This window comes from Eschrichtius robustus, chromosome 12 (genome assembly GCF_028021215.1).
Source record: "Eschrichtius robustus isolate mEscRob2 chromosome 12, mEscRob2.pri, whole genome shotgun sequence".
Classification (NCBI taxonomy): Eukaryota; Metazoa; Chordata; class Mammalia; order Artiodactyla; family Eschrichtiidae; genus Eschrichtius; species Eschrichtius robustus.
The window spans coordinates 69408895-69434217 of record NC_090835.1 but is presented as its reverse complement, the minus strand read 5'-3'; the positions used below and the strand labels follow the sequence as shown (position 1 = coordinate 69434217).

Sequence of the window (25323 nt, the reverse complement as noted above, 5' to 3'; positions counted from 1 at the left end):
TTCCCTGCCCAGGGATCGAACCCGGGCCCCCTGCATTCGGAGCCCTGAGTCTTTCCCACTGGACCACCAAGGAAGTCCCCAGGTTAAGTGTTTACTATGAGCAAGGCGCCTAGCTAAGTGCTGTGGGAATATAGTTGTAGAACACACAAACCCACAGTATTGCACACCCTTTCTGCCTTTCCTGTCCAATAGGCCTTATCCTGTTCTCTGCTCACAGTAATCCCAGGAGCCCTTCAGATCCCTCCTCAAAGGCCATCATCTGCCCAAAAGTCTTCCCCAACTCCAGGCTGAGTCACTCTCACCCTCAAGCCCCCCTCCCCAGTGCAGGATGCACAGCCTCACCTACTCAACAGACAGCTCTGATAGGGCTGGGGTGGGTGGTATCATACATGATCTGGCCCACAGAACTCTACCACCTTCCCCTGACAGAACATTTCCCTTGGAAAAAGATGCCCCTGTCACTGAGCAGGGTGGGGGTGGGGTGGTATGTGTTAGTTTTCAGCAAACACCCAGAGTTAGTAGGAAGGCAGGCACTGCTTCTAATAAGACATTACTGAACTTCCTGCTTTTTATGAAATACCACTGATAAATTATTATTCAAGTCAGAAACAACACAGAGGATCATAACATACACTTGAGCACAAGAGATCTGTGCCAAGCATACAGGTCTCCCGGGGCTCCTGGAGCATCACTGTCGTCCACTCTGGGTCTGCTTTGACCCTATTGAGGCCTATCTTAACTCCTATTTTATTTATTATTATTATATTTTGGCCACATGTCACGGCATGCGGAACTCCCCCAACCAGGAATCCAACCCTCGTCCCCTGCAATGGAAGTGCGGAGTCTTAACCGCTGGACCATCAAGGAAGTCTGATGCCTATCTTAAAGTGTCTGTCCCCACAGCCTGAGGTAGAAATGACAAGGAGGCAGCCCAGGCTCAGCAGCTCTTGGTAATACAACTCACCCAGCCCCCTTAGCCCCAGACCCTTCCTGCTGGCTGGGAGGCCCAGATGGCCTCTCTGCAGCCTGGAGCAGGGAGGCAGTTGACCCCTGGGATGGCCAGGCTCAGCCCTGACCCCCAGGCAAGGGGCAGGGTGAGGTGCTCAGGGCAGAGAAGTGTCCTTCGGGAATCTGATGAGGGAGGTCCGGGAGGGTGGTCCCTTGGTGGATGGTCAGGGGGCCAGATGTCTCAGGGCGGCCTGCAGGGACTTCCTCAGGAAAGTGGTATTGAGCTCCAGAGCTGCAGCCAGGCCCAGCCTCTGGGGCTCACTGATCTGGAAAGAAGGAAGAATCACATCTGGACTCTAGCAGCTGATCCCTCCCCTCTCCCCTCTGCCCCTGGGCTCTGTTTAGTTAGAAGAGAGAAATCCAGGACACAAGGACAATAGGAGGAGATGACTCCCTGACCAATCTATCCTCATTATCTCACCATGGTTAAGCAAGGTGTTTGGATTCAGGTAGACCTCGGGTCAAATACTAACTGCACAACGTACTGTGTCAGCCATATTAAGAATAGTTGACAATTATTAGGTGCTTACTATGTGGCAGCACTTTATATGCATGACTTCATTTAATCCTCACAATCCTCCCATTTTACAGATGAGGAAACTGAGGTTCAGAGACACTCCACTGTGGCTGACACATTCCTTCTGGGCCACTCTTTCTTTCCTGACCTGTTGCTGCAACCTCCTGACCCATCTCTGCCCTGTACCTTCACTCTCCAATCCCCACTCCTTGCCAAGGCCAGAGGTTTCTTTATAGAATACAAATCTAATCAGGTCACTCCAGCTGAAGGCCCTGAGATAACCTCTGATGCCTCATATTGGAGGTCCTTCCAGGATCTACAGAGGGTCTTCAGAGGATCCAGGAGCCTCCTGAAATTGTGCATAAGATGTGTATTCATATTTCCATTTTTCTGGGAGGATGTATGCCTTTCACCAAATCATCAAATAGGCCTGTGATCCCAAGAAAAGGGTTAAGAGCCAAGAGAAGACCTGGTCTTCAAGATAAAGTCCAAGCTCCTCACCATAACCTACAGGGCCCTCCATTAGATGCTACCATGACTTGGCAATGTGACCTTGGGCAAGTTACTTTAACCTGCGTCTCAATTTCCTCACCTATAAAATGGAGCTAATAATAGTATCTTCTCATAGGACTAACACCTGGAATAAACTAGTGAGTTAACATATGCAAAGGGCTTAGAACGATGCCTGGAACATATCAGGGGCTACAAGCATCAGCTCTCAGTATTTTAGCTCTCTAACTTCATCCCCTACAGCCATCTACTCTTGGGATTTTAGTCCTCAGCTACAATGATGTACCTGCAGATCCCCTGGGACATTCAGCGCTTACACTGTTTCTTTTGCCTGGAATGCCCTTTCCTTCATCTCCGCCCTTGACTACCACTCACCCTTTAAGAGTCAGGAAGCCTGTCCCAACTCCCAACCACAAACAAGGTTTAGTTGCCCCCTTTTCCTCTGTCATCAAATGCCCTGTGCATACCTTTCACCTGGCTCCTACCAGATATTACAATGAGCCATTTATCATCTCTCTCCCCTCTCACTAACTGGGGGAGAGGGTCAAGTCCAGGACAGAAACTGTGATATGGTCACTGTTGATTCCCTAATGCCCTAGATAGCATCTGGCCCACAGCAGTGTTGGCTGGATGAATGAACTCCTAAGCAGTCTCACTCCCCTGTCTTGGGCTTGAACTTGTGGTTTCCCAGGCTAACACTCAGGGTTTTCTCCCTGGCAATCATATACCCTCATGGCAGGCTCAGAGCAGCAGAAGCAGCCCTCATGGCCCTACCAATACTCACGTTGGCCTGATACTTGGTTATCACTGTCAGCATGAGCTTGGCATAGGCCATGGACGTGGTGGCTGCTGGCCCCTCTTTACAGAGTTTCTCCATCAACACACTGAACTTCTCAGAGGGCATCTCCACCTGCACACGTTAGGAGATCGGACAGTAGCACAAGAAAGGGCCCTGGATTCAACTCCCAACTCCATCACTTCCTAACCAGGTGACCCTGGGCAGGTCACTTAACTGGGACTCAGTTTCCACATCTATAAAATGGGGCTCATGATGTCAAACTCTGAAGACTGTGAAAAGGATTAAATGAGATTATGCACATAAAGCCTGGCACACAGGTCTCAAATAATGGTGGCCACTGTTGCACAGGCTCAGACTAGGAGATGGGGGGCAAGGATCCCTCGCCTGGCTTAGTGGTTGAAGATATAAAGGAGTGAGGTCCCAAGGGGGCACTGGCAGTATAATTACAACAGATCTTCATAGTCACAATTTAATAAACACTTATTATGCATTAGGTACCATTCTGAGCACGTTACACCAATTATACCATTTAAACCTCACTCCAGTTTTATGTGGTAGGTGCTATCATCACTCCCCTTTTGTAGATGAGGAAACTGAGGCATAAAGAGGTTAAGTCAACTACCTACATTATAAACAAATGAGGCAGAATTTTAGGTACTGATATATGGAAAAACTGCCGAAATGTACTGTTAGATGAAAAAAGCAAAGTGCAGAGCACTGAGCTTGGTGTGTTACCATCTATGTAAAAAGCAGGGGAAAAGTAAATTTCACCGTGTGTCCTTATATATATACAGCATCTCTGGGAGGGTTCCCCTGCAACTAGTAACACTGATTAGCCCTGGGGAGGGGAATCTGGGTGGCTGGGGGAAATTTTTTTACTATATCATTTTAAGCTTTCAAAATTGTGAACATATGAATCTATTACCTATTCAAAAATAAATTAGGCACTGTCCCTGGCAGTCCAGTGGTTAGGACTGCACGCTTCCACTCCAGGGGGCACGGGTTCAATCCCTGGTCGGGGAACTAGGATCCCGCATGCCACGCAGTGCGGCCAAAAAATAAATTAATTAAATTTAAAAATAAATTAAATTTACACACACACATCAAAAAGTCCCTCCCCAAGGCCACACAGCTCTTAAGAGGCAGAGCTGGGATTCACCGTGCAGTCAGCTCTCTGCTACCGGCCTTTCAAGCCCCTGGACCCTCCCACTGTCATGGACAGCCTGCCAGAGGGCAGTCATCCTGCTTGCCCCTCCATCACTGAAGGGGTCAGACACCCAGGAGCCGCACACCCAGCCACAGCACTGCAGCGCTTCTTTGTCCACTCTTCCCCAAGGCAGCCTGCTCACCTGCCGCTCCAGGAGTGACTGCAACACCAAGAAAGTCTCTTCCTTCCAGGGCAGCTCCAAGATCTGTCTGCAAGGCACAGGCCCCAGTGAGGAAAGCTCAGCCTCCCACCTGAGCCTGAGTATCTACTGCTCCTACCCCAAGGCAGGGCAAGGCCCTGGGGACAGCCAAGATCTCCAGCCAACAGAGGAAGTAGTTAGAGCTCCCCGATGCTGGCGGCCATCTAGCAGCCACTGCTGCAGAGCCCATACTCAGTGCTGGGAAGGCCACAGCCCAAGACCCCCGGGACCTGACGTGAAGGATTTGGCAGTGAGAGGTATAAAGGTCCCCTGAAAAATAACCAGGAGTCGATAGTGCCTCCTGAGTTCGAAAGCGGAGGATGACCCAGGGAAGAGGAGGATGACGATGGGTGAGATGACACACAGGAGGCTTCCTAGAGAAGGCGAGACCTCCCTGCGGAGCCCAGCCCACAGTGAGGTCCACTCCAGCTGCACCTACTGTCCTCAGCTTGTTTGGAAAAGCAGGATGTCACATGGAAACGGTGCAGCTTCTTGGGTGCACAGACTTGGGTTTGATCCCAGGCTTTTGCACTTGCTGGCTGTGTGACCTTTGGCCACCTCCCTCAACCTCTCTGAGCTTCAGTTTTTCCATCTCTAAGGTGGCCGCGGCACTTACCTCACAAGATTGCACGAAGACTAACGAAGTAATAAATCTAAAGCACAGAGAAAGTGCTCAATAACTGGTGGCTGGTAGTATTTTTGCTACTGTCCCCTTCTCGTATTATACTTAGCATTTCATATTTCACGTTAGTGTCCAATGAGATCTCACCTACTCATTATTTCTACACGTCTGTATCTTGACTCCCCAATTTTGATACCCAAATTTAACACCAATTTAGTAACAATATTTGAGCACTCACTAGGTGCCAAATACTGTGCCGAGGTCATTATATGCATTATCACATTTACTATCTAGAAAAACTCTACAGAGTTCATACGTGGAAACAGAGGCTCAGAGAGATGGAATAACCTGTTTAAAACTCACACATTTAAATAAAAGGCAAGGTTGAGATCTGCAACCATGTCTGTCCGACTCCAGAGCCAGTGCTCTGAACCACTACGCCATGTTCCAACTACGCCAAGAACTCAAGAGCTGGAGCACCAGCCTCTTCGCATTCCCGGGGGCACCTGGCACAGAAGACTGAAACCCTGGGCTTGGGAAGGTGCATGGGATGGCAACTTCCAGGGACCCACAGGTGGGAAGGCACAAGCCAGGCTCAGGACAGCGAGAGGGGGCATCGGCTGTGCCACTGCCTGTATTTCAGGCACAGGGCCTGGTACCCAGCCGGCTCCAAGTCCAGAATGCCAACAGCAGGTTTGGCCAGAGGGAGGAGGTGTGGGTGGGGCCAGCGTGGAGCTTGTACACTCACCCCAGCATTAGAGCCTGCATGTCCGGCTCCAGGGCCTCGTCCTTTGTCAGGCAACACAGTAACTCTGTTTGAGCTGGACCTGGGTGGGCGACAGCAGAGGGGAGAAGTCTGGGAGAAGCTGGCAGCAGAGAATGGGGCTAGCAGGGAACAAAATGCCTGGCCCTTTACAGGTGGCATCGTCAGGGAAGCAACAGGTATCTTCACTCACTGAAAACTCAGCTCCTGCCAGGGCCACCCGGGGGGTGAAGGGTGCTGGGAACAGACAGGGCAGAGCTACCAGGCCTGGGGCCCATTCCAGAATTACCTGTTCCTGGGGCTTGGAGCACAGGTCCAAGGAGGGCTCTGCAGACGGCGTAGGTGTACTTAGTACAGAAGGAGGTCAGGGCAGTTGTGAGCAAGCGGGAGGCTGAGGAAGTCAGCGAGAGAATCTACAGCCAACGGGGAGGAAAATATTAATTTCTTTCTTCTTCCTTCCTATCAGTGTTTATTGAACACGTATTTCAGAGGCTCACACATTACAGTACAGAGGAAAAAAAAAGTTCTTTTATCTAGGACTCACATGGATCCACTCATTGGAAAGGACACATAGCTCCCTTCCCCAGCTCCCAAATCCCTGATCCCAAACCCCAAATCCCTTCCGCTCTGTAAGGATCTGGGGCCCAAGAGGGAGGAGTTAGATGCCACGTGGGTAGATGGCCTAGGGGGCTATGCCCTTCCCTTGCCCCAGGCTCCCCAGACAAGCAGATGCATGCAAGGCTGGGAACCCCCTCTCCCACCCTGCTGAGGGTTCAGACTCTCTCCCTCACTGTCCCTGGCACGCCATGTGCGTCCCAGCGCACCTACCCGTCCAAGGAAGAGGCTCCTGGTCAGCACAGTAGCGTTGCTGAGGCTGAGGTCTGGTGAAAGGGCCAGCAGCCAGGTGCAGAGCTGCAGGAGACCTGTGTCCGAGAGCTGCGGGAGCTGCAGCTGGGCACACACCAGGTCCACCTGCCAAGGAGGAGGGAGGACACCGGGACACTCAGCCTGTCTCTGCTGGGCTGTCTCAATCCAACCGGGCAGCAGAAGGGGCGGGGCCAGGACACTCCAGGGTAAGGTAAGGTGGGGAGAGCTGCCCTACGGGGAGGAACCAAGGGCTAAAAGAAACCACTGAGGGTCACCCCTGCCCCTGAGACCAAAACACCCAACAAAATCCCCTCTCCAAATTCCTACATGAGGCAGGGAAACACAAACTTAAATGGAGAGAGGGACCGTGTCCTCAGGGCCAGGTGGTTTTTCTGGACTTACCTGGCCAGGACTGCATTCGTGGAGAAGCTGCAGCTCAACTGGTGGGGTGCCCTCCAGCTCTTCCAACCCCTGGGAAGGCAAATCCCATGTTAGGACCTGCAGAGCCCTCAGTGACAAGTCACTGAGGCCACCCCTTCAATTGGCAGAGTGGGTGGCTAAGGACCCCAGAAGGTGCTACTAGAGGAGAGGAACTTGCCTGGAGTTAGAACCTGTCTCAGGTTAGACAACATACTTGGACCAAGAAAAGCCTTTGCAGGGACTGTCCTCAGACCTTCATTCCAACCCCCTCACCCAAACAGCCTGTGCCTCACTGCACTGGGGCTTCCCTGGGCACAGCTGGGGTCCAGGCAGGGGGCGGAAGAAGGGTTATGGGTAGCAGAGTAAGGCCAGTCACCTTCCCGAGGGTCTTGAGCAGCTGCTGCAGCCTGGGAACTTGTTCCTGCAGAGGAGAGCCCAGTCACTGCCATGGCCCCACCCACGCAGCATGGCCCCCAACCCAGACCCAGCCCCCTCTCTGAGAAGGCCCCAGGTCAGTGGGCGCTGGCGGGCAAAGATGATTCAAGAGAGCCAGAACATGAAGCCTAAACCTTGCAAAGTGCTTATGAACTCAAACTTGACAAGACCTATGTAAACCCAACTGAGCAGACTTGTCTTCTCTGCATCCATCCTAATGGGGGCAGACCCAGGCCTTGGGCTGGGAGGACAGGCTGGATGCTGGCATGATTCCCCCATTCCCATAAGATGGGTGGCAGGGGTAGCTCCAGAACCTTTCCTCTTCCGTGGTACCCTTAACCTCACACTACTGATCACTAGGTCAAGGGCTCCCACCTCCAGTAACTCCTGTCCCCACCCCCTCCTCAGAATCTGTGGAGCAGAAACTACATTCCCTCAACCCCACCTCCTTCCCCTTGCTCCACGGACTACAGTCATCCCAAGTGGGACACAGTATCCCAACAGGTTTCTGCCCTGTATAAACCCCCCATTCCTGAAGAATCACTCTAAAGCAGCCTCCTCACCCTAGTACCTGGATAGCTCTGGGCAACTCCAAACTCTCAGGTAGGCCCTTAGCATCCTCTAGACTCTGACCAGCCTCACTGGGCTTAGGCCCCAAAACGGGCTGGTTCTTAATGGATGATGCACCTCCTCCACTGGCCAGGGATTCCAAAGTTTCATGTTCAGGTCTCTTTTCCTCATGACTTTCTTCTTCTTCCTTTTCCAAACACCGGAGCCTTTTGGGGGCCCTCCCCCCCTCAGGACTGGCAGGCTCCTCCTCCCGTTCCTTTCTGCGTTTCCCAGGCCGCTGGGAGTCCTCGACCTCCTCCTGCTCTTCTTTCCCTTCAGGATCTGGAGCCTGGGGCAACTTCAACTTCCTGCCCCCTTGGCCCAGCTGCCTACACAGGCCTCGGAGCTGTCTCTGGCACCTTTTAGACAGTGGGGACGCTCCCTCAATGGAGACCCCAACACCCAGATCCCTTCGCAGAAATTCCCCAAGGGCCCGGAGCCAGGGATCAGGGTCGGGGCTTGGATCCCGCTGCACAATCTGCAGCACAGGGAGGAGACTGCTTTCAGGCAGCGACGGCCAAACAGCCATCAGCAGGGACATCAGGTTCCTCTGGCATAACGGGGGCAATCGCAGCAGCAGTGGTTTCCTGGGTAGCAGAGGGAGAACAAGCAGTTAAGAGTGTCTTGCTGAAAGGAACATAGGGCAGACTGGGTAGAGCTAGAGGCTAGATGGCACCGGACAGACGGGGGCGCTGGTGGGCAGTACCTGCGAGTCAGTATGGATGGAGGAGGGGACAGCATGGAAATCATTCAACAAGTAAGCATCTATTCTACACTACACTAGGCCCTGTTCTTCGACATCTCCTATTTCAGCTCAAAAATTCACGTTGAAACCTACCCTATAATAGATCCATGCTTGTTTTATGTAAAAAAAAAAAAAAAAAGCCCTTTCCCAAACTTTACGTAATAATAATACTCCAGAATACTGAGCAATGCTTAGCCTGCAGCCCTGTGCTCCCCTTGGCAGTCCCCTGGAACTCACAGGGTCACATCTGTCCAGCTCTGATGTTCCTTTCACTGAACTGAGTTCCTGAGAGGCAGAAGCTGTGTCTCTTTCCTCTGTGTCCCAGTACCCAGCACAACACCAGCCTAAAGCAGGCACTTGGTGCACATTTATTGACTGAGTTAAATCTCTGAGAGTAAGTGTTCACAGATCAGCAAGACTGCTGTGGACAGAGCAAAGTAGCCATCTGTAACGTGACAAAGGCATGCATGCAGATGCTATGTGACCTGAGGCTTGCTGGAGTGGCAAGCAGGTCATGAGTGCATCTAGCCCACCACCCATCACGCCTCTGCACCTCTGTATACATGACTTTGTGGAGCTGTTTGTCATCACACACAGAGGCACTTGGGATATATGAGAGAGGAATGAAACCTTTTATTTTTGTGTGTGGAGAAAAAACACTAAATGAGAGAGAAAACTAGAGTAAAAGTTTAAAAGATCGTCAATTTGTGGTGGAGGATACTGGGAGTAGAGAAGTGGGGAAGAGCCTACTCCAAGGACTTTTACGTTTTTTGTGCATGGACCCCCTTATCAGAATAAGAGGATTAAATGCATAAAATACATAGGATTACAAAAGAAAACAATTATACTGCAGTACAGTTCTATCCAGGGACCGCAGGTTAAGTTCCATTCCCCTTACTCTGTCCAGAAAGAGCCAGACCATTGGGTAAACATTTCTAGAGCGTCCAATTTGTGGATTCAGAAAATTCTCTTGACCATTCTCTTGAAAGAAATTCAAGATGGAGTGTGGGAAGAAAATAATAGAACTTCTATTTCTATTTATCTAAAACATAGAAAATTAAGTATTACAAATATTTAAAATATGGATTGGCCCTCCATATTCCAGTGTCCAGCCCAATTCTTAGGGAGGGGTAGTCAAGGAGAGTGGGAGGCCTGCTCTTCAGCCCCCTAGAGGCTGAAGGTGGCACCTCACTCCGTTACTTTCTGTATTTTACTTAACTAGATAGTTAAGTGCATCTATGGACGCTGTATTATCTTTCTTAACAAAACGAACCCTCACAAAATGGATACATGGCTTACAAGGATGTCAGAAAAGAAACTGACTACCAGTAAGGGAAGCACAACCTAATTTAAAAATGGCAGAGCCGACACTTCTGCTCCTAGTAGGGATTCTTAGCCACATAAAGAGGGGGGAAAAAGTTCAAAGTCACCCAAAGGGCCAGAAATTATCAAGAACACCATCCTTAAGGTAAGCGATCTTGCCCTAAACTGTATATTATGCTTTGAAAAACTGGTAATATAAAGCCAGCATGATCAGATGTTTATTGTCATTTACCACGTTTTAAATTTCTATTTATGGGGACTTCCCTGGTAGCGCAGTGGTTAGGAGTCCGCCTGCCAATGCAGGGGACACGGGTTCCATCCCTGGTCCGGGAAGATCCCACATGCCGCGGAGCAACTAAGCCCGTGCGCCACAACTCCTGAGCCTGTGCTCTAGAGCCCCTGCGCCACAACTCCTGAGCCCGCGTGCCACAACTACTGAAGCCTGCACGCCTAGAGCCCGTGCTCCGCAACAAGAGAAGCCACCGCAATGAGAAGCCCGCGCACTGCAATGAAGCGTAGCCCCCGCTCTCCGCAACTAGAGAGAGCCCACGTGCAGCAACGAAGACCCAACACAGCCATAAATAAATAAATAAAAATTTTAAAATTTTCTATTTATGTATACTTGACAATGTACATATTTTAACACACGTGTACTCTTGACCTATACTGGAGGTAAGAGATCGAGTTTTTTAGAGATGGAAGTGTGTGATTAAAATTAATCAGAATCCACTGACTTATAATTATTCATTTACACCCAACCGAGGGCAGGTGTCTTCCGTCTAGGTAGGCAGCACTGCACCCAGTACCTACGCTATGAGGGTCTGCCGGAGGCCCCTCCTCACAGGGCGCACGGCAGGGACCCGCTCTCGGGGAAAGTATTTCACCTCTCCGTGCCTCGGTCTTCTCATCTAGAGAAGTGGGTAGCGCCAGCCCCTGCCTCACACCACCGTGGAGGATGACGGGCGGCGCCCCGAGCTACGCCAGCGGCCGCCGCGACCAGCAGGGCAGGAGGAACGCGAGCGGACGACTTACAGCTCCAGGCGACAGTCCGGGCCCTCCACGACGGGCTCCTCCCGGCACAGCGCCTCGAAGACGCGGTCCCAGCCGAAGGGCTCCCCGCCGCGGCCGCTCAGAGCCCGCAGCACCCCCAAGCCGCGCCGCGCCCCGTCGGGCCCCGCCTGCAGTGCCTGCAGCAGGAGGCGGGCGGGGGCCTCTAGGTGCGCCCAGGGCGCCGGCTCCGCGCCCTCAGCCTGAGCCGGTGCCGCCTCCGGGGCCTCCATGCCCGGGGCCAGGGAAAGGGAGGCGGACGACAGCGCCGGCCCTGATGCTGCGGCCGGCCCCTTCCCGCGCGCGCCACATTCCCTCCTCAGCGTTCGGGGAGGCTCTCGGACTCGCACCCCGCCAGAGCGCGAGACTAGACCTGTCAGAAAGGAAAGGAACGGGGAAGTGCGGCTGGGGCTGGGCACAAGGGCAGGCCGGAAGGGGCAAGGAGGAGGATAGCAGTAGGGAGGCGGGGCTAAGGCCGAGTGCAGATCTGCTGACGGGGCGGGACCAGAGTGGGGGCGGGGCCACAAGGAAATAGGTTTGTGGGCGGGGTCATGCAAGAGATAGAATGGGGCGGGGGTAGGCGTAGGAGCGGGTCCCCTGCGGCTGACCCTAACCTTCCTTCCTCCACCAATCGCTGAAGTAAGTGAGGGGGCGGGCGTACAGAATGGATATCAGGGATCCTGTTGGTTGTACTTCAGGATCCAAGTATCATTTAATTTTAGCTGACGCCCATGTTGCTTATAGATCATGGGCTTTGCCATAGGATTTGATCATAATTTACCATAACGTCACCTCTTCCACAGGCAGTCAACTGCCATCATTCGGGTTTCAGTCCTCTCCAGAAATGTTTGATCTACTAATACACCCGAGAATGGAGTCGCAGTAAAACCTAATGCCATCTATATGGCCAAAGGCATTCCTGTAAACTTCCTCCCTAAGATCAAGAAGTGGCCTTGCTCTGGTTGTTTATAAGGGACCAAGAGTGCCTCCACTTCCCAGGGTTTTGGTTTAAGGAAATCTGCTGGAGGAGGCAGGCTTCCAGCGAAGGGAGGGACCATAGCAGAGGACATGAATAAAGGCAGAGGGGAGAAGAGCCCCACAGCGCTCCATAAACCCTCCTTTGGGTGTCAGCTTGTATTTCCAACCTCCCAGCTTCTGCTCCCATGCACACATCCACTCAATCAATAAATCTTTACTGAGCACCTAGGGCTCAGGATGCAGGGAACAAAATAAAGGCCTTTGCCCTCATTGTTGCTGACCCTCAATTGAGGAGAGACAGACAACTAAGTGAACAATAGAATGTTTGCTTGTGATAAGTGCTTTCAAGGATATAGCAGGGAAGGGAGATAGAGTGAGGTAGTTTTAAATAGGTGGTCAGGCAAAATGAACCTGAAGGAGATAAGGGAGCAAGCCAGGTAGAGGTCTATGAGGAGATCATGTCAGGCAGAGGGAACAGCAAATGCACAGGCTCTGGGGCAGAGGCATGGCTAGAGCAGAGTGCACTTGCTGGGGAGTAACAGGAGAGGTAACCAGACCAGATCTTGTGAGGCCTTGACGTCATAGAGAGGAATTTGTCTTTCACCCTGAATAGTATGGGAAGCCATAGGCATATTTTGAATTGGATCTGATTTCCATTAGAGCCAAATTTTTTATTTTTTCCAAAATGATTTCAAGGGAGGGACTTCCCTGGTGGTCCAGTGGTTAAGAACCGTCTCGCAACGCAGGGAATGCCGGTTCAATCCCTGGTTGGGAAACTAAGATCCCACATGCCACAGGACAACTAAGCCCAAGTGCCACAACTACTGAGCCCTCACACTACAACTAGAGAGCCGGCGTACTGCAACTACAGAGCTCATGAGCTCTGGAGCCCATGCATCACAACTAGAGAGAAGCCCACACACTGCAAGGAAGAGCCTGTGCGTCGCAACAAAAGATCCCATGTGCCGCAACTAAGACCTGATGCAGCCAAAAAATAAATAAAATTTTTAAAAAATGATTTTAAGGGAGCTATTGGAAAAGACTACGGAGTATTTCTTAGATCAGTGGTCCCCAAAATTTTTGTCACCAGGGACCAGTTTCATGGAAGAAAATTTTTCCACGGATGGGGGTGGGGGTGGGGTGGATGGTTTGGGGATGACTCAAGCACATTACATTTATTGTGCACTTTATTTCTATTATTATTACATTGTAATATATAATGAAACAATGATACAACTCACCATAATGCAGAATCAGTGGGAGCCCTGAGCTTGTTTTCCTGCAACTAGATGGTCCCATCTGGGGGTGACGGGAGACAGTGACACCCGAAGTGTGTTGCTTATGTCCAGTCTACTCCGTAAGATGCAGCTTCATTGTCACTTGCCACTCACTGATAGGGTTTTGATATGAGTCTGCAAGCAATTGATTTATTATGGTCTCTGTGCAGTCAAACCTCTCTGCTAATGATAATCTGTATTTGCAGCTGCTCCCCAGCGCTAGCATCACTGCCTCAGCTCCACCTCAGATCATCAGGCATTAGATTCTCATAAGGAGCGTGCAACCTAGATCCCTCGCATGCACAGTTCACAGTAGGGTTCGAGCTCCTCTGAGAATCTAATGCCACCGCTGATCTGACAGAAGGCGGAGCTCAGGTGGTAATATGAGCGATGGGGAGCGGCTGTAAACACAGATGGAGCTTCGCTCACTGCTCACCTCCTGCTCTGCGGCCTGGTTCCTAACAGGCCATGGACTGGTATCGGTCTGTGGCCCAGGGGTTGGGGACCTCTGTCTTAGATAGTGCCTGCTTTGCAAAGGGCAAAATAGTAGGAAAGAAGTTTCTTCCAGGAACCTCTATCTCAGTTTATCAGTTCTAACTTCATAGGAGATGTTTTTGGTCTTCAAATGAACAAATGATGTTGGGGGCAAAGGGGTAGAAGCCCTGATAAGTAGTGGGCAGGGCCAAGAATGCTAAACAGCCTTCAATGCCCTGCCCATCCTCAACTGCCAGCCTTATCATGGTGGCTCTGGTTCATTCCCACCAAGGTCTGCATTCTAGCCAATGGGAAGGAGAAAAGGGAGAAAACTTCCAAGTGTGGTTCAAGAACCATACTTGGAATCCACAAGGATTCCAAGGGGGAATCCTTGAGACCCTTTCATGGGATCTCTGACATTACTATTTTTATAATACCTACATTATTTGCCCTTTCTGTTCTCATTCCCTTATGAGCATAAAATGAAGTTTTCCAAAGGCTAAGTGACAGGTGATATTGCAACAGATTAAATGCAGAAGAAACCCTTGGTGGGGGTAGGGGTGAGGGTGCACCTGGGCTATAAGCACACTCTTCAGACACCAGCAGTGATGGCTTAGGTGCACTTTATTGGTTTTCTTTCAGAATCCTTCTACAAAAGAGCAAAGTTAAAAACCAAGTCCCTGGCAAGAGGGTGAGAACCCTTCCTCTTTCCCGAGAGCCATCCCCCCTCCCCATGTTCCCCAGCTGTGTCACTGCTGCGGTTCATGGGGGTGGAGCACTTGCTACTTTCGTCCCCCACCAAGCTCCAAAGGGAAAAGACCTACCACCTGGCAACCCCTGCCCCTCAGCCCCATCCCCCCACACGTTGATCCTGGTTACAGGAGGCAGTGGTAAGAACTGTTGGGGTCCAGGAAGAGTTCTGAACCCCAGAAGGCCATGGTCAGGGCACAGTTCATGAAGAACACTTCCTCCTCTGGCTCGGTGCCCCCTAGGAACGCTGTTTTGCCCACCACCTGAGAGTAGAAAAAGAAATCAGTGAAAACCCATCAGCTTCGACCCCAGTTGTACCTGGTACAGGGGAATCAAGGCTGACACATAAGGTTAGGCAGGTTGTACATAGCACAAAGGTACCACATCTAAGCAGGCACCATTAATGTCATAGACATCATACATAGGTTTTACATTTATCACAGACATTTATTATAAACCATGGCCAGCAGCCTCCCCGACCCCTTATCCTTGCTGTTACCACCTCACTCACAGAGGCCAGCTGCATACTCCCGGGCCAGGGAGGATCAGAACTCGGGGCCTTATCTGGGAGCTGATGCAGGTAAATGCAGTCCGACTTGAAGGGGCAGCGGCCATTCCCCCGCATGAAGAACCGGCATTGAATCTGGCTATGAGAGGGCAGAAGGATAGAAGACCATCACCTTCAAGCCCAGCTGCCCCAGGAACAAGGGGCACTCAAGACCGACATGTAAGGTTGGGTAGGTTATACACAGCACAAAGGCACCACATCTATGCTGGCACCTCTAGGATCCCATAGACAAGTGTAGATGTTACATTTATTACAATTATTTCCCAGCAGATGGCAGTAAAGTGTCTTAAGTGGTACCTTTCTCTTAATTCCCACAAAGTCTATTTGGGACAGAAGTGACCCTGGGATTCTCCTTTCTTTCTTTGAACTAAGTTTCAGTAATACCACCAAAGGAGGAGGGAGAGCAGATAACCCTACAATGTGTCTCTGTAACCAGGTTAGAACAATGCCCTCTTCTGAGGGGTGGTCTTCTGATTTGGTAACTGCTAGCTAATGAAATTGATTAAGAAGTTTCCCACTTCTGAGATTTCAAATTTCATTCTGTGAAAGGTCAGATACAGGAAGGGTTTGTGGGCAACGTGTGATCTGCTTAAGTAGGAACAGCTTTTTCTTGCACAGAAAGATGGACGAGAGGGAGAAAAAGATAAAGCGCATATTTAGAGCCTTTTTCCTTTTTCCTGCATCATCACCTCTCTGCTTGACTCCAACGCAGTTGAGTCTTTCCCACTTCCTGCAGTCCCAGCGTGAATGCAGGATCCCGCTGACCACCAAGCTGGAAGCCTGGGAATCCCTCTAAAATGACTGTCCCTCTTCCTCTTCCTACCATTTGACCAAACCTAGCATCAGGAACCCCTCCATCCAGATAGCATCCAAAACCACCCCACTCAACCTGACCAGATTCTCCATCAGCCTCCCTCACCCAGCTCTCACGTGACAGTACCAGTCCTGTGGCCGTCTATCTGGAAACATTAATCATCTTACAGTTTCCTTTCAACCTCATGGTCAGTTGGCTACCCAGGTATGGCCCTTCTTCCTCTCAAGTCAATATCCTCCCCATGGTTCCTTGTAGTCCATGCTAGGAGTCAGAATGCCTGGGTTCAAACCCACTTCCTTACTTAAGCCCCATAGACCTTGCCTCACTTTCTCCTTCTACAGCGTGATAACAGTAAGAGTCTCTACTTCCATGGTGGCTTGTGGGATCTTAGTTCCCCGACCAGGGATAGAACCTGGGGCCCCGTCAGTGAGAGCGCCGAGTCCTAACCACTGGACTGCCGAGGAATTCCTATACTTTCCTGCTTTAAAAAAAAAAAATCAGAAACAAAAGCCAAGAAGGGCTTCCCATCATGCTGAGAGAACCAGAGTTTCCCTGCGTGGATCCTGAGCCAGGCTAGAAGAGAAACTTGGCCTTGACTGTCTCAGTCACTCACCATTATTCACTGGGCTTTCTGGAATAGTGGAAATAGCTCACACCCTCACCTGCCGTCTTGGTCACTCTGCACTTCCAGGATTTGGGGGATGCCATGCTGGGAACCACGGCTGAGAGGGTATGAATCAGGGGTTGCTTCCCCTCTTTCCTAACCTGAGTCATGGTCCCCCTGCCAGGCTCACCTGGTCCGAGCCTTGAAGTTCCTGATGAGTTGCTCCTTCTCAGGCCCCTTGCTCACCCAGAATTTGCAGGGGATGATGTAGCTGGAAGGGACACGGCACTGGGGACAGGCCCTGCGGGGTGGGATGGGGTGGGAGGTGGGAGAGGAGTAGTCACAAGCCCATTGGCCTGTCTCTGAGCCCACCCCTCTGTGGGACCTTTCCCTCCCTCCCTGCTGGCCCCTCCATGACACTGACTTGATGACACCCAGCGGGAAGTCCCCTCGGCTCTTCCGCCAGGTGCGCAGGCAGCCCAGGCAGTGGGGATGGCTGCAGTTGGGCAGGATGCCAAAAATCCGCTCGGCCTCTGGCTTGTCCCACACCTTGTCCATGCAGATGCCACACACGATGTCCCGACTGTCCTGCACCCTCTGCAGCCATGGGCAGGGTCAGAGCACATCCTCCCTTCAGCCCCCACCCCACCAACACACACACACACACACACTGCCACCCCAAATACAGCCCCAGGGAACAGAGAGCCCTCCTCCAGCAGGTCTGGGCATCCCAGAGGTCCAGCATGGCATCCTCTTCCCCTCCCCCTCCACTACCTGCTGCACCTCAAGGTCCAGGCTCTGAAGTGGGGCTAGGAGCTCCTGGACAGGGTCTGACATAGGCCGAGACTTCGGGAAGTAGCTGTGATCACCATCAGCAGCTGTTGGGGAAAACTGGATCCATTCATTCATTTACTCATTCATGTGGTATCTCCTGAGTGTCTGCTGCATGCAAGGCCCTGAGGGTGTGTAAAGTTCTGTCCACCAGTAGTTCAGAGTCTAGTCAGAATTTTGTCTCTAACACAGCTGTTTAGACCTGTGCTATTCAATACGATAGCCACCTGCCACATGTGGCTATCAAACACCTGGAATGGAGCTAGTCTGAATTCAGATGTGTTGTAAGTGTAAAATACACATGAGATTTTGAAGCTGAATACCAAAAAGTCTCTAAAATGTTTCATTATTAACTTTTTATATTAATTACATATTGAAACGATATTGGATATGTAATTTTTGATATATTGGGTTAAATATTAAAATTAATTTCACCTGTTTCGTTTTCCTTTTTTTAAAAATGAAGCTGCTAGAAAAATTTTAATTACATGCGTGAATTGTAAAATGGTGCAACCATTTTGGAAAACAGTTTGGCGGTTCCTCAAAATATTAAACATAGGGTTAACATATGATCCAGCAATTCCACTCCTAGGTATATACCCAAGAGAAATGAAAATATACATCCACACAAAAATTTGTACATAAGTGCTCATAGCAACATTATTCATAATAGCCAAAAAGCAAAAACAACCCAAGTATCCATCAACTGGTGAATGAATAAAACAAAATGTGGTATATATCCATACACTGGGATATTATTTGGCCATAAAAGGAAATGAAGTACTTCTATATGCTACAACATGGATAAACCTAGAAAATATTATACTAAATAAAAGAAGCCAGACACAAAAAGGCCATATACTGTATGATTCCATTTATATGAAATGTCCAGAATAGGCAAATCCATAGAGAGAGAAAATAGATTAGTGGTTACCAATGGCTGGGAGGGGTTGTGGATGGAGAGTGACTGCTAATGGGCTTCTTTCTGGGGTAATGAAAATCTTCTAGAATTAAATAGTGCTACTAATAAGAACCTACTGTATAGCACAGGGAACTCTACTCAGTACTCTGTAACTACCTATATGGGAAAAGAATCTAAAAGAGCGTGGATATATGTATATGTATAACTGATGCACTTTGCTGTACAACAGAAACTAACACAACATTGCAAATCAACTATATTCCAATAAAAATTAATTTAAAAAAACAGTGCTAATGTTGGTACAACTCTGAATATACTGTATTACACTGAATCGTACACTTTAAATTGGTGAATTTTTTGGTTTGTGAATCATATCTCAATAAAGCTGATACAAAAAATTGCATATGTTATATGGAATCTAAAAAAAAAAAAATGGTTCTGAAGAACCTAGCGGCAGGACAGGAATAAAGACGCAGACGTAGAGAATGGACTTGAGGACACCGGGAGGGGGAAGGGTAAGCTGGGACGAAGTGAGAGAGTGGCATGGACATATATACACTACCAAATGTAAAACAGATAGCTAGGGGGAAGCAGCCACATAGCACAGGGAGATTAGCTCGGTGCTTTGTGTCCACCTAGAGGGGTGGGATAGGGAGGGTGGGAGGGAGACGCAAGAGGGAGGAGGTATGGGGATATATGTTTATGTATAGCTGATTCACTTTGTTATACAGCAGAAACTAACACACCATTGTAAAGCAATTATACTCCAATAAAGACGTTAAGAAAAAAAATTCCATATGTAACATATTTCTGTTGGACAGCACTGAATTAGAGCAATAATCTTAAAAATAACTACTAACATTTAGTGTTTACTCTGTGCCAGGTACTGTGCTATGCATATCACATATACGAACTCATCAAGACCCTGTGAGTAGGTGCTATTATCAGTGCCCTTTAGCAGATGAGGCAGTTGAGGCTCAGAGAGGTTAAGTGACTTGTTCAAGGTCACACAGTTCCTAAGTGGTGGAGCCAGCATTTGAAACTAGGTGGTCTGACTCCACAGGCATCATGGTATTCTGCTTCTAGAACACAGAGAGCAACAGAGCCAAAGGAAATTTTCCCTCTGGCTGGGAATCTTGAGGAGGGAGAGGGTGGAAGGAAATATAAACCTTGCTCAGAGACAGAGCAGGAATCCTGGTCTCAGATCTCACTTGTGCCAACCCGCAGTACCCCTGATGACTCACATGATAGGGACAGGGACTTCCAGGAGCTGCCACCAATGTCCTCAGTCTTGCTGAACAAATCCTCCAGGCCAGGCTCCATGCCCTGGTAGGCCCCGGCCCAACCCCATCCGACAGTCACAGAGGGCAGGTAGGAGGGCTCGGAGCCCCTGCGGGTCAGTCCCTGCGGGGGGCCTGACAGGGTGATGTGTGGCTCCGAATGGCGGCGGCCCCACTCAAGGTGGCGGGGAGGCTGCAGGTGCTGGTAGCTGTCATGAGGAAGAGAAGGGTAAGGAGAAAGGGATAGCTCCTCCAGGGCTCAGAGCTAGCTCAGCCTAGTACTTGGAGCTGAGGGCAGAGGGGCTCTGGGAAGATGCATGGTCCATGAAGGATGATTCCTCCCGAGTCTCCCAGCCCGCTCCCCACTCGAGGAGAAGAGGCGCTTACCTGCATGCATCTCCATGGAAGCAGAAGCCTCGCTGGAAATATCTGCAGACCTGGGATGCCTTCCAGTCCTGAGCGAAGCAGCGGCTGGACCCCCAGTGACAGGCCCCTCGGTCAAAGTTCCTAAGAGAACATCTGAGTCATGCCCAGCCCCATTTTTGTTCCTGCCTTTGTGATCCTTCTAGAAAGAGGCTGTGTGACATGAGGACTCAGGCTCCAGGCTTGGTCCTGTGTTCAAATCCTGACTCTGCTTGACAACCCTGGGTGGTAATTCAGTTTCCCTAAAGCTTGGTTTCCTCCCCCTGAAACATGAGGGTAACAACGCCTCCTGTTACCTCAGGGTTGTCGTGAAGATTTTTTTTAGATTTCGCACAATGCACATAGCAGGTGCTCAGTAAATCATAGTGATTCCTATTACTTTCTCCAAGCACAGAGTCTTGTGGGCTCTGGATTCAGAATTCTGGGTTCAGATTCCGGAACCAGGGCCTGCTCTATGGGCACGGACCTGTGTAGTCACGCAGGGGCCCCACGCTTGCTTCAATGTTCTGCCATTGCTGTCTTGAAATTATTAAATTTTTGAACACGGGGCCCTGATTTTCTTTTTGTGCTGGGTCCCACAAATGATACAGCCAGTTCTGCCTGGTACCACTACTTCTTGGTTGTATGAGCTTGGACAAACTTTCCATGCCTCAGTTTCTTCATTTGTAAGTTATCAGTACTTAATTTATGGGATGATGTAAAACGTAAATGAGATATTGTATGTAAAGCATAGTTATCCCTTGGTATCCGTGGGAGGTTGGTTCCAGAACCTCCATGGACACCAAAATCCATGGATGCTGGAGTCCCTTATATAAAATGGCAAAGGGACTCCCCTGGTGGTCCAGTGGTTAAGACACCGTGCTTCCACTGCAGGGGGCACAGTTTCAATCTCTGGTCAGAGAACTAAGATCCCGAATGCCACGTGGCCCAGCCAAAAAATAGAAAAAATAAAAATAAATAAATAAAAGTTTTAAAAAAATAAAATGGCATAGTATTTGCATATAACCTATGCATATGCTCCTGTATACTTTAAATTATCTCTAGATCACTTATAACATCTAATACAATGTAGATACTATGTAAATATTTGCTAGTACGCAGCAAATTCAAGTTTTGCTTTTTGGAACTTTCTGGGATTTTTTTCCCAAATATTTTCAATCTGCAGTTGGTTTAATCCACGGATACGGAACCCACAGATACACATGGCCAACTATACCTGGCACATAGCAAGCCCCCAATAAATATTAGCTGTTCTTATCACTCTGCTGTCATCATTATCATCATCATCATCACCACTACTACAGGGACATTTGAGGGTCAGCCTGTGAGGTGGGAAGGGTGGGAGGAGGCCAAGTTGGGCCAACATTTACTGAGAATCTACTATGTGTCCAGGCCTGAGCCAGGGCTCTGGGGACCTCTGCTCTTGTCGTGTGCTTCCTTGCCAGGAGTGGGAATAAGCCCACATGTGAAGTGGCCAGGGCAGCAGGGACGGGGACAGAGGCCGGACTCTTGTCCCGAGAGGACACAGACTGCCAGCTGATGCTGGGGGTCTGCCATAGAGTGGCCCCCACCATTCTCCAGAGAATGTCCAAGAGAGGCCCTGGCAGAGAAGCAGGTGGAGGAAGGGCAGGATGGGTGACAGGCACCCAGTCTTGTTGGTGAAGGTACCAGATCGTCGGGCACATGGCCCTTATTACAATGATTATTATTATATTATTACATAATATAATACTTATAATAACTGTAGTTGTTATTATTTTGTTATTTTTATGGAAGCTGTTGTGAGGGCCAGGAGGGTAATATAAGATCATTAAACGGTAACTTTTGATTTTAATTCAGACATTTTTGGTTTAATTCAGAAGAAATTCAAAGAATTGAGTGCCCGTGCTATAACAAATAACCTTTCATTTCCATTTGCTTATTTATGTGAACAAGATTTCTCAGTGCTTCCATTCATAAATATTAAAAATAGAAATTGATGTTGATAACACATTGTAAATCAATTATACCCCAATAAAAATTTTAAAAAATAAAATTGAATAACAGACAAACCCCCTCCCCCCCAAAAAAGAAAGAAACTGATGTTGAATCCTGTCTTATTCTAGCAATAAGTAATGTTTATCCATGGATACATGAGCTTTTTTTGGTGGGGGGGAAGCAACAATCTCATCTAAATTTTCTAATGAAAATTTTGTTATTTAGTAATTAACTGTTAAAGTGTGTAGGGAGTTCCCTGGCACTCTAGTGTTTGGGACTCAGCACTTTCACTGCCAGGGCCTGGGTTTGATCCCTGGTGGAGGAAATAAGATCCTGCAAGCCTTATGGCACGGCCAAAAAAAAAAAAAAAAAAAGTGTGTAATTTACTTCTTTTGATCAGTTGAGTACTACTAATAACTAAATCTAGAAAAAAATCATATTTCTGTTTCACAAATATTTTTGTTGCAGGAACAGATAATATCGTGATCAGTGAAAGACTTCTGAGAAGAAAAATATTTGTATTGGTAAAATTCTGTGGGAGAAGTAGAATAGGCATTCAAGGAGAAAAAGGAGTTATGTAAAACTGTAAAAGCCTGCTTTTATATACTTTTAAATGGATGACAGTATATGTTAAATCTCTCTGGTATTTAGATGCCACTGGATGCATGAAAAGAATAATGTACTTAATCAAATCCACCCTGCTCACCTGCCATTGCTGCTCAGCTGCCCACACAGCAAGTTCATTGGCAGGTCCCAAAGCAAGCAGCCCGAAATACCTTCGACTGAAATTCTGCACAGAGCTACAGCCAGCCCCAGCCCAGTACCCCATGGTGACTTTCAATCATTCTCACTACCTGGCTTGGAAAAATTGAGAGGCTCCTGCAGGAAGATTGAGGGCAAGTTCTTGTGGGCTGAGAGCTTTGAACACATCCCTCAAAATCTTGCCTGAAGTGCCAGCCTTGGAGAAGAAAGATTCAGAAACGGTAAAAAGCATTCGATTTAATGATGTAACTACTCTAAAAACATCTTTTAAAACTCTCTTTTGGAATTAAAAAAGGATAATTGTATTATTTTAAAGTGGGACTATTTAGAATACATTATAAATTTAACCTTTGCAACAATTTACATTATGATGAATACCATTAGATAACTTGGAGTGTGGAGGGGATACATGTTTTTTCAAATTTCTTTTAGGTTTATAGAAGATGCCTGGCCTGGTATGTTTCTGCTCCCAATTATAACATGAGGAGTAGATAGGAAGAGGCTGCAGTGGGGGAGGGACCAGATCAGTGGTGGCAGCCAAAGTTAGGGAGGATGGAAGGTGGATGGAGGTTGGGGTGAGGGGCGAGGTGGAAATGACAGTCACTGGAGAAAGGGTGGGTGACCTGAGAGGAGGAGCCTCTCACCCCCTAGGGGAGGAGCCAGTGGCCCTCAAAGGAAGGGCTTGAAAGCCTCCTGTCCTCAGTCCCCAAAGCTTTGCTTTCCCTAAAGACCACCAATGAAGCTGACCTCCAGGACTGCCTAAGAGGCCACCATACTAGCTCCTTCACAAGCTGAGAGATCCAACAACAGAGCTCTCCCAGCATGTCCAGAGGTGCTCTTAGACCATCAGACGAGCCACAGCAACAGGAGCTAGGGGCTTTGTGATCAAATTGATTTGAGAAGCTCCTCCTTCTATATTTTTTAGAGTCATGTTGTATATTGCTTACCGTACATGAACATATTAAATGCTCTGATAAGTCCTGCCCTCCACCCACCCACACAGCCTTAACATACCAATAAAACACATTTTGTTCGGGGTACTGGCAAATTAGTTCATTTAATCCTCAAAACAAGCCTTAAAAGTCAGGAGTCATCTTTTGTTTTCAAAATCTGAGGCTCAGAGAGGTCAAGTAACTGGCCTGGGACTCGGAACAAGAGTTAGGACCATAACCCAGGTGTCCTCACTCAGCACAATACTTCTCTAGTTAACCAAGATTGACTTGTCAGGGGTGAGGGCTGCTGGATTTAGGGAATTTCTTAAGCCAAATTCTGAGGCCAAGGGTTGGGGACAGAACAGCCAGAGGTCACCGGTAATCCAGGCCTGGGGAGGCAGCAAAAGCAGCTGGGTGGCTGGGAGGCCAGAGCAGTGGACCCCTGAGCAGTAATCAGGACTGGCCTGTTGGGTGAACACAGGGTGTGCAGAGAAGAACAGGGATGAGGAAGGTGGGGCTGGGTGCAGTGAGGGGGAGGTGGAACCTGCCAAATGAGCCCCCTGACCAAGATTCTTAAAACTTGAGGGCCAAACTTAGTCTAGCATGCCACCTTCCTTCTTGAGCTTTGGGCAGGACCAGGAACAACTGAAAATCTCCTTTAGTAAATGTCCGCCTTCTTTTTTTTTTGCTGCCAGATTGCCTTTCTTCCCAGCTTGGGAAAACCATTTCACACTGAGACCCTAAGGTCTACAATGATCCCTCCTTTACCCAATATTCAGTTCTCTCTGGGGAACTCGTCTCTTCCATCTGTTGGCAAAATGAATCTGTGCTAAGGTATGAATGCCTGATGGAAGGCCTAGTGAGCTAACATACCCAAAAGAATGACTCTCTAATGGTGTAATGTTCAACCTGAAGTGTTTCCATTCACACACTTATGAACACCTGGCACCAGGCTACATACTGGGGCTACAAAGATGACCAGGGGACCAGATCCCACTGCAGGGAGCTGTACAGTATTTCTGGGCAGAGAAACATTTGTTGAGTGGAAGAGAAAAAAGGCAAGTGGGGAATCTCTGTCCTAAATGGTCAGACCCTGAGCTAGCCCTGACTTATCCCCTCTCTGGCCTCAGTCTCCTCCTCTGAACCGTGAAGGGTGAGAGATAGTCTCCAGACCCTTCCAGCATTGGGGTGGGGGCTAGGAAGCCCCTTTTCCCACCTGATGCACCCCAAATTCTTAAAGACTGAGCTTTCAGTGGACAGACAGAACCCCAAAGAATTTTCTCCCACTTCCCCTGTGGTGTCCCAAAACCCAGGCCCTTACCTGTGTGGTTGCTGGGAGCGGGGCCTGCTCTCTCCACCTCGGCTGCCGCCATCCGGCTCCGCAGGGTCCATCCCAGCTGTGGCCCCTAATGAGAATCAGGCAGGGCTGCTCTGGTGCTCCTTTATCCCTCTCTCTCCGGGCAGGGCCAAAGGGAGGAGGGGCTGCGCAGGCAGGCCCACCCCTCCCCATGGCCCCCGGCCTGCAGGAGGAGGGATGGACGGTGAAGCAGGATGGCTGGAAGGCTAGGAGGCTGGGGGCTCCAAATGCCCTGTCCAGGCTACAGGATGTGGGTGGGGTGGGGCATGAAGGCCTTAAGGGATCCCTAGATGATTACTGGAG

General features: G+C 49.3%; 2 protein-coding genes across 7 annotated transcripts; both read right to left on the bottom strand.

The window, feature by feature from the left end:
* Positions 1-550: 550 nt before the first annotated feature.
* FANCE (FA complementation group E) lies at positions 551-11502 on the bottom strand. 6 transcript variants are annotated; one of them, XR_011075629.1, is made up of 10 exons: positions 11057-11502; positions 7919-8543; positions 7289-7333; positions 6895-6963; positions 6454-6597; positions 5915-6038; positions 5611-5689; positions 4184-4246; positions 2820-2945; positions 551-1274 (listed from the first exon to the last, which is right to left on the bottom strand). XR_011075629.1 is itself a non-coding variant. In XM_068557411.1 (10 exons), exons 1-10 carry the CDS (start codon positions 11302-11304, stop codon positions 1173-1175), a joined length of 1629 nt encoding a protein of 542 aa, XP_068413512.1. In that variant the 5' UTR covers positions 11305-11502; the 3' UTR covers positions 551-1172. The 6 variants fall into 6 exon arrangements, 4 of the variants coding, with proteins under 4 accessions (XP_068413512.1, XP_068413515.1, XP_068413516.1 ...); XM_068557411.1 differs by having other exon boundaries at positions 4184-4250; XR_011075630.1 differs by having other exon boundaries at positions 1176-1269.
* A 3173-nt stretch (positions 11503-14675) lies between these two features.
* LOC137774051 (uncharacterized) lies at positions 14676-25036 on the bottom strand. The gene is made up of 8 exons (XM_068559181.1): positions 24985-25036; positions 24040-24052; positions 19534-19778; positions 17311-17414; positions 16961-17133; positions 16727-16837; positions 15062-15197; positions 14676-14813 (listed from the first exon to the last, which is right to left on the bottom strand). The coding sequence occupies exons 1-8, from the start codon at positions 25034-25036 to the stop codon at positions 14676-14678; spliced, it is 972 nt and encodes a 323-aa protein (XP_068415282.1).
* Between the last annotated feature and the right edge of the window lie 287 nt (positions 25037-25323).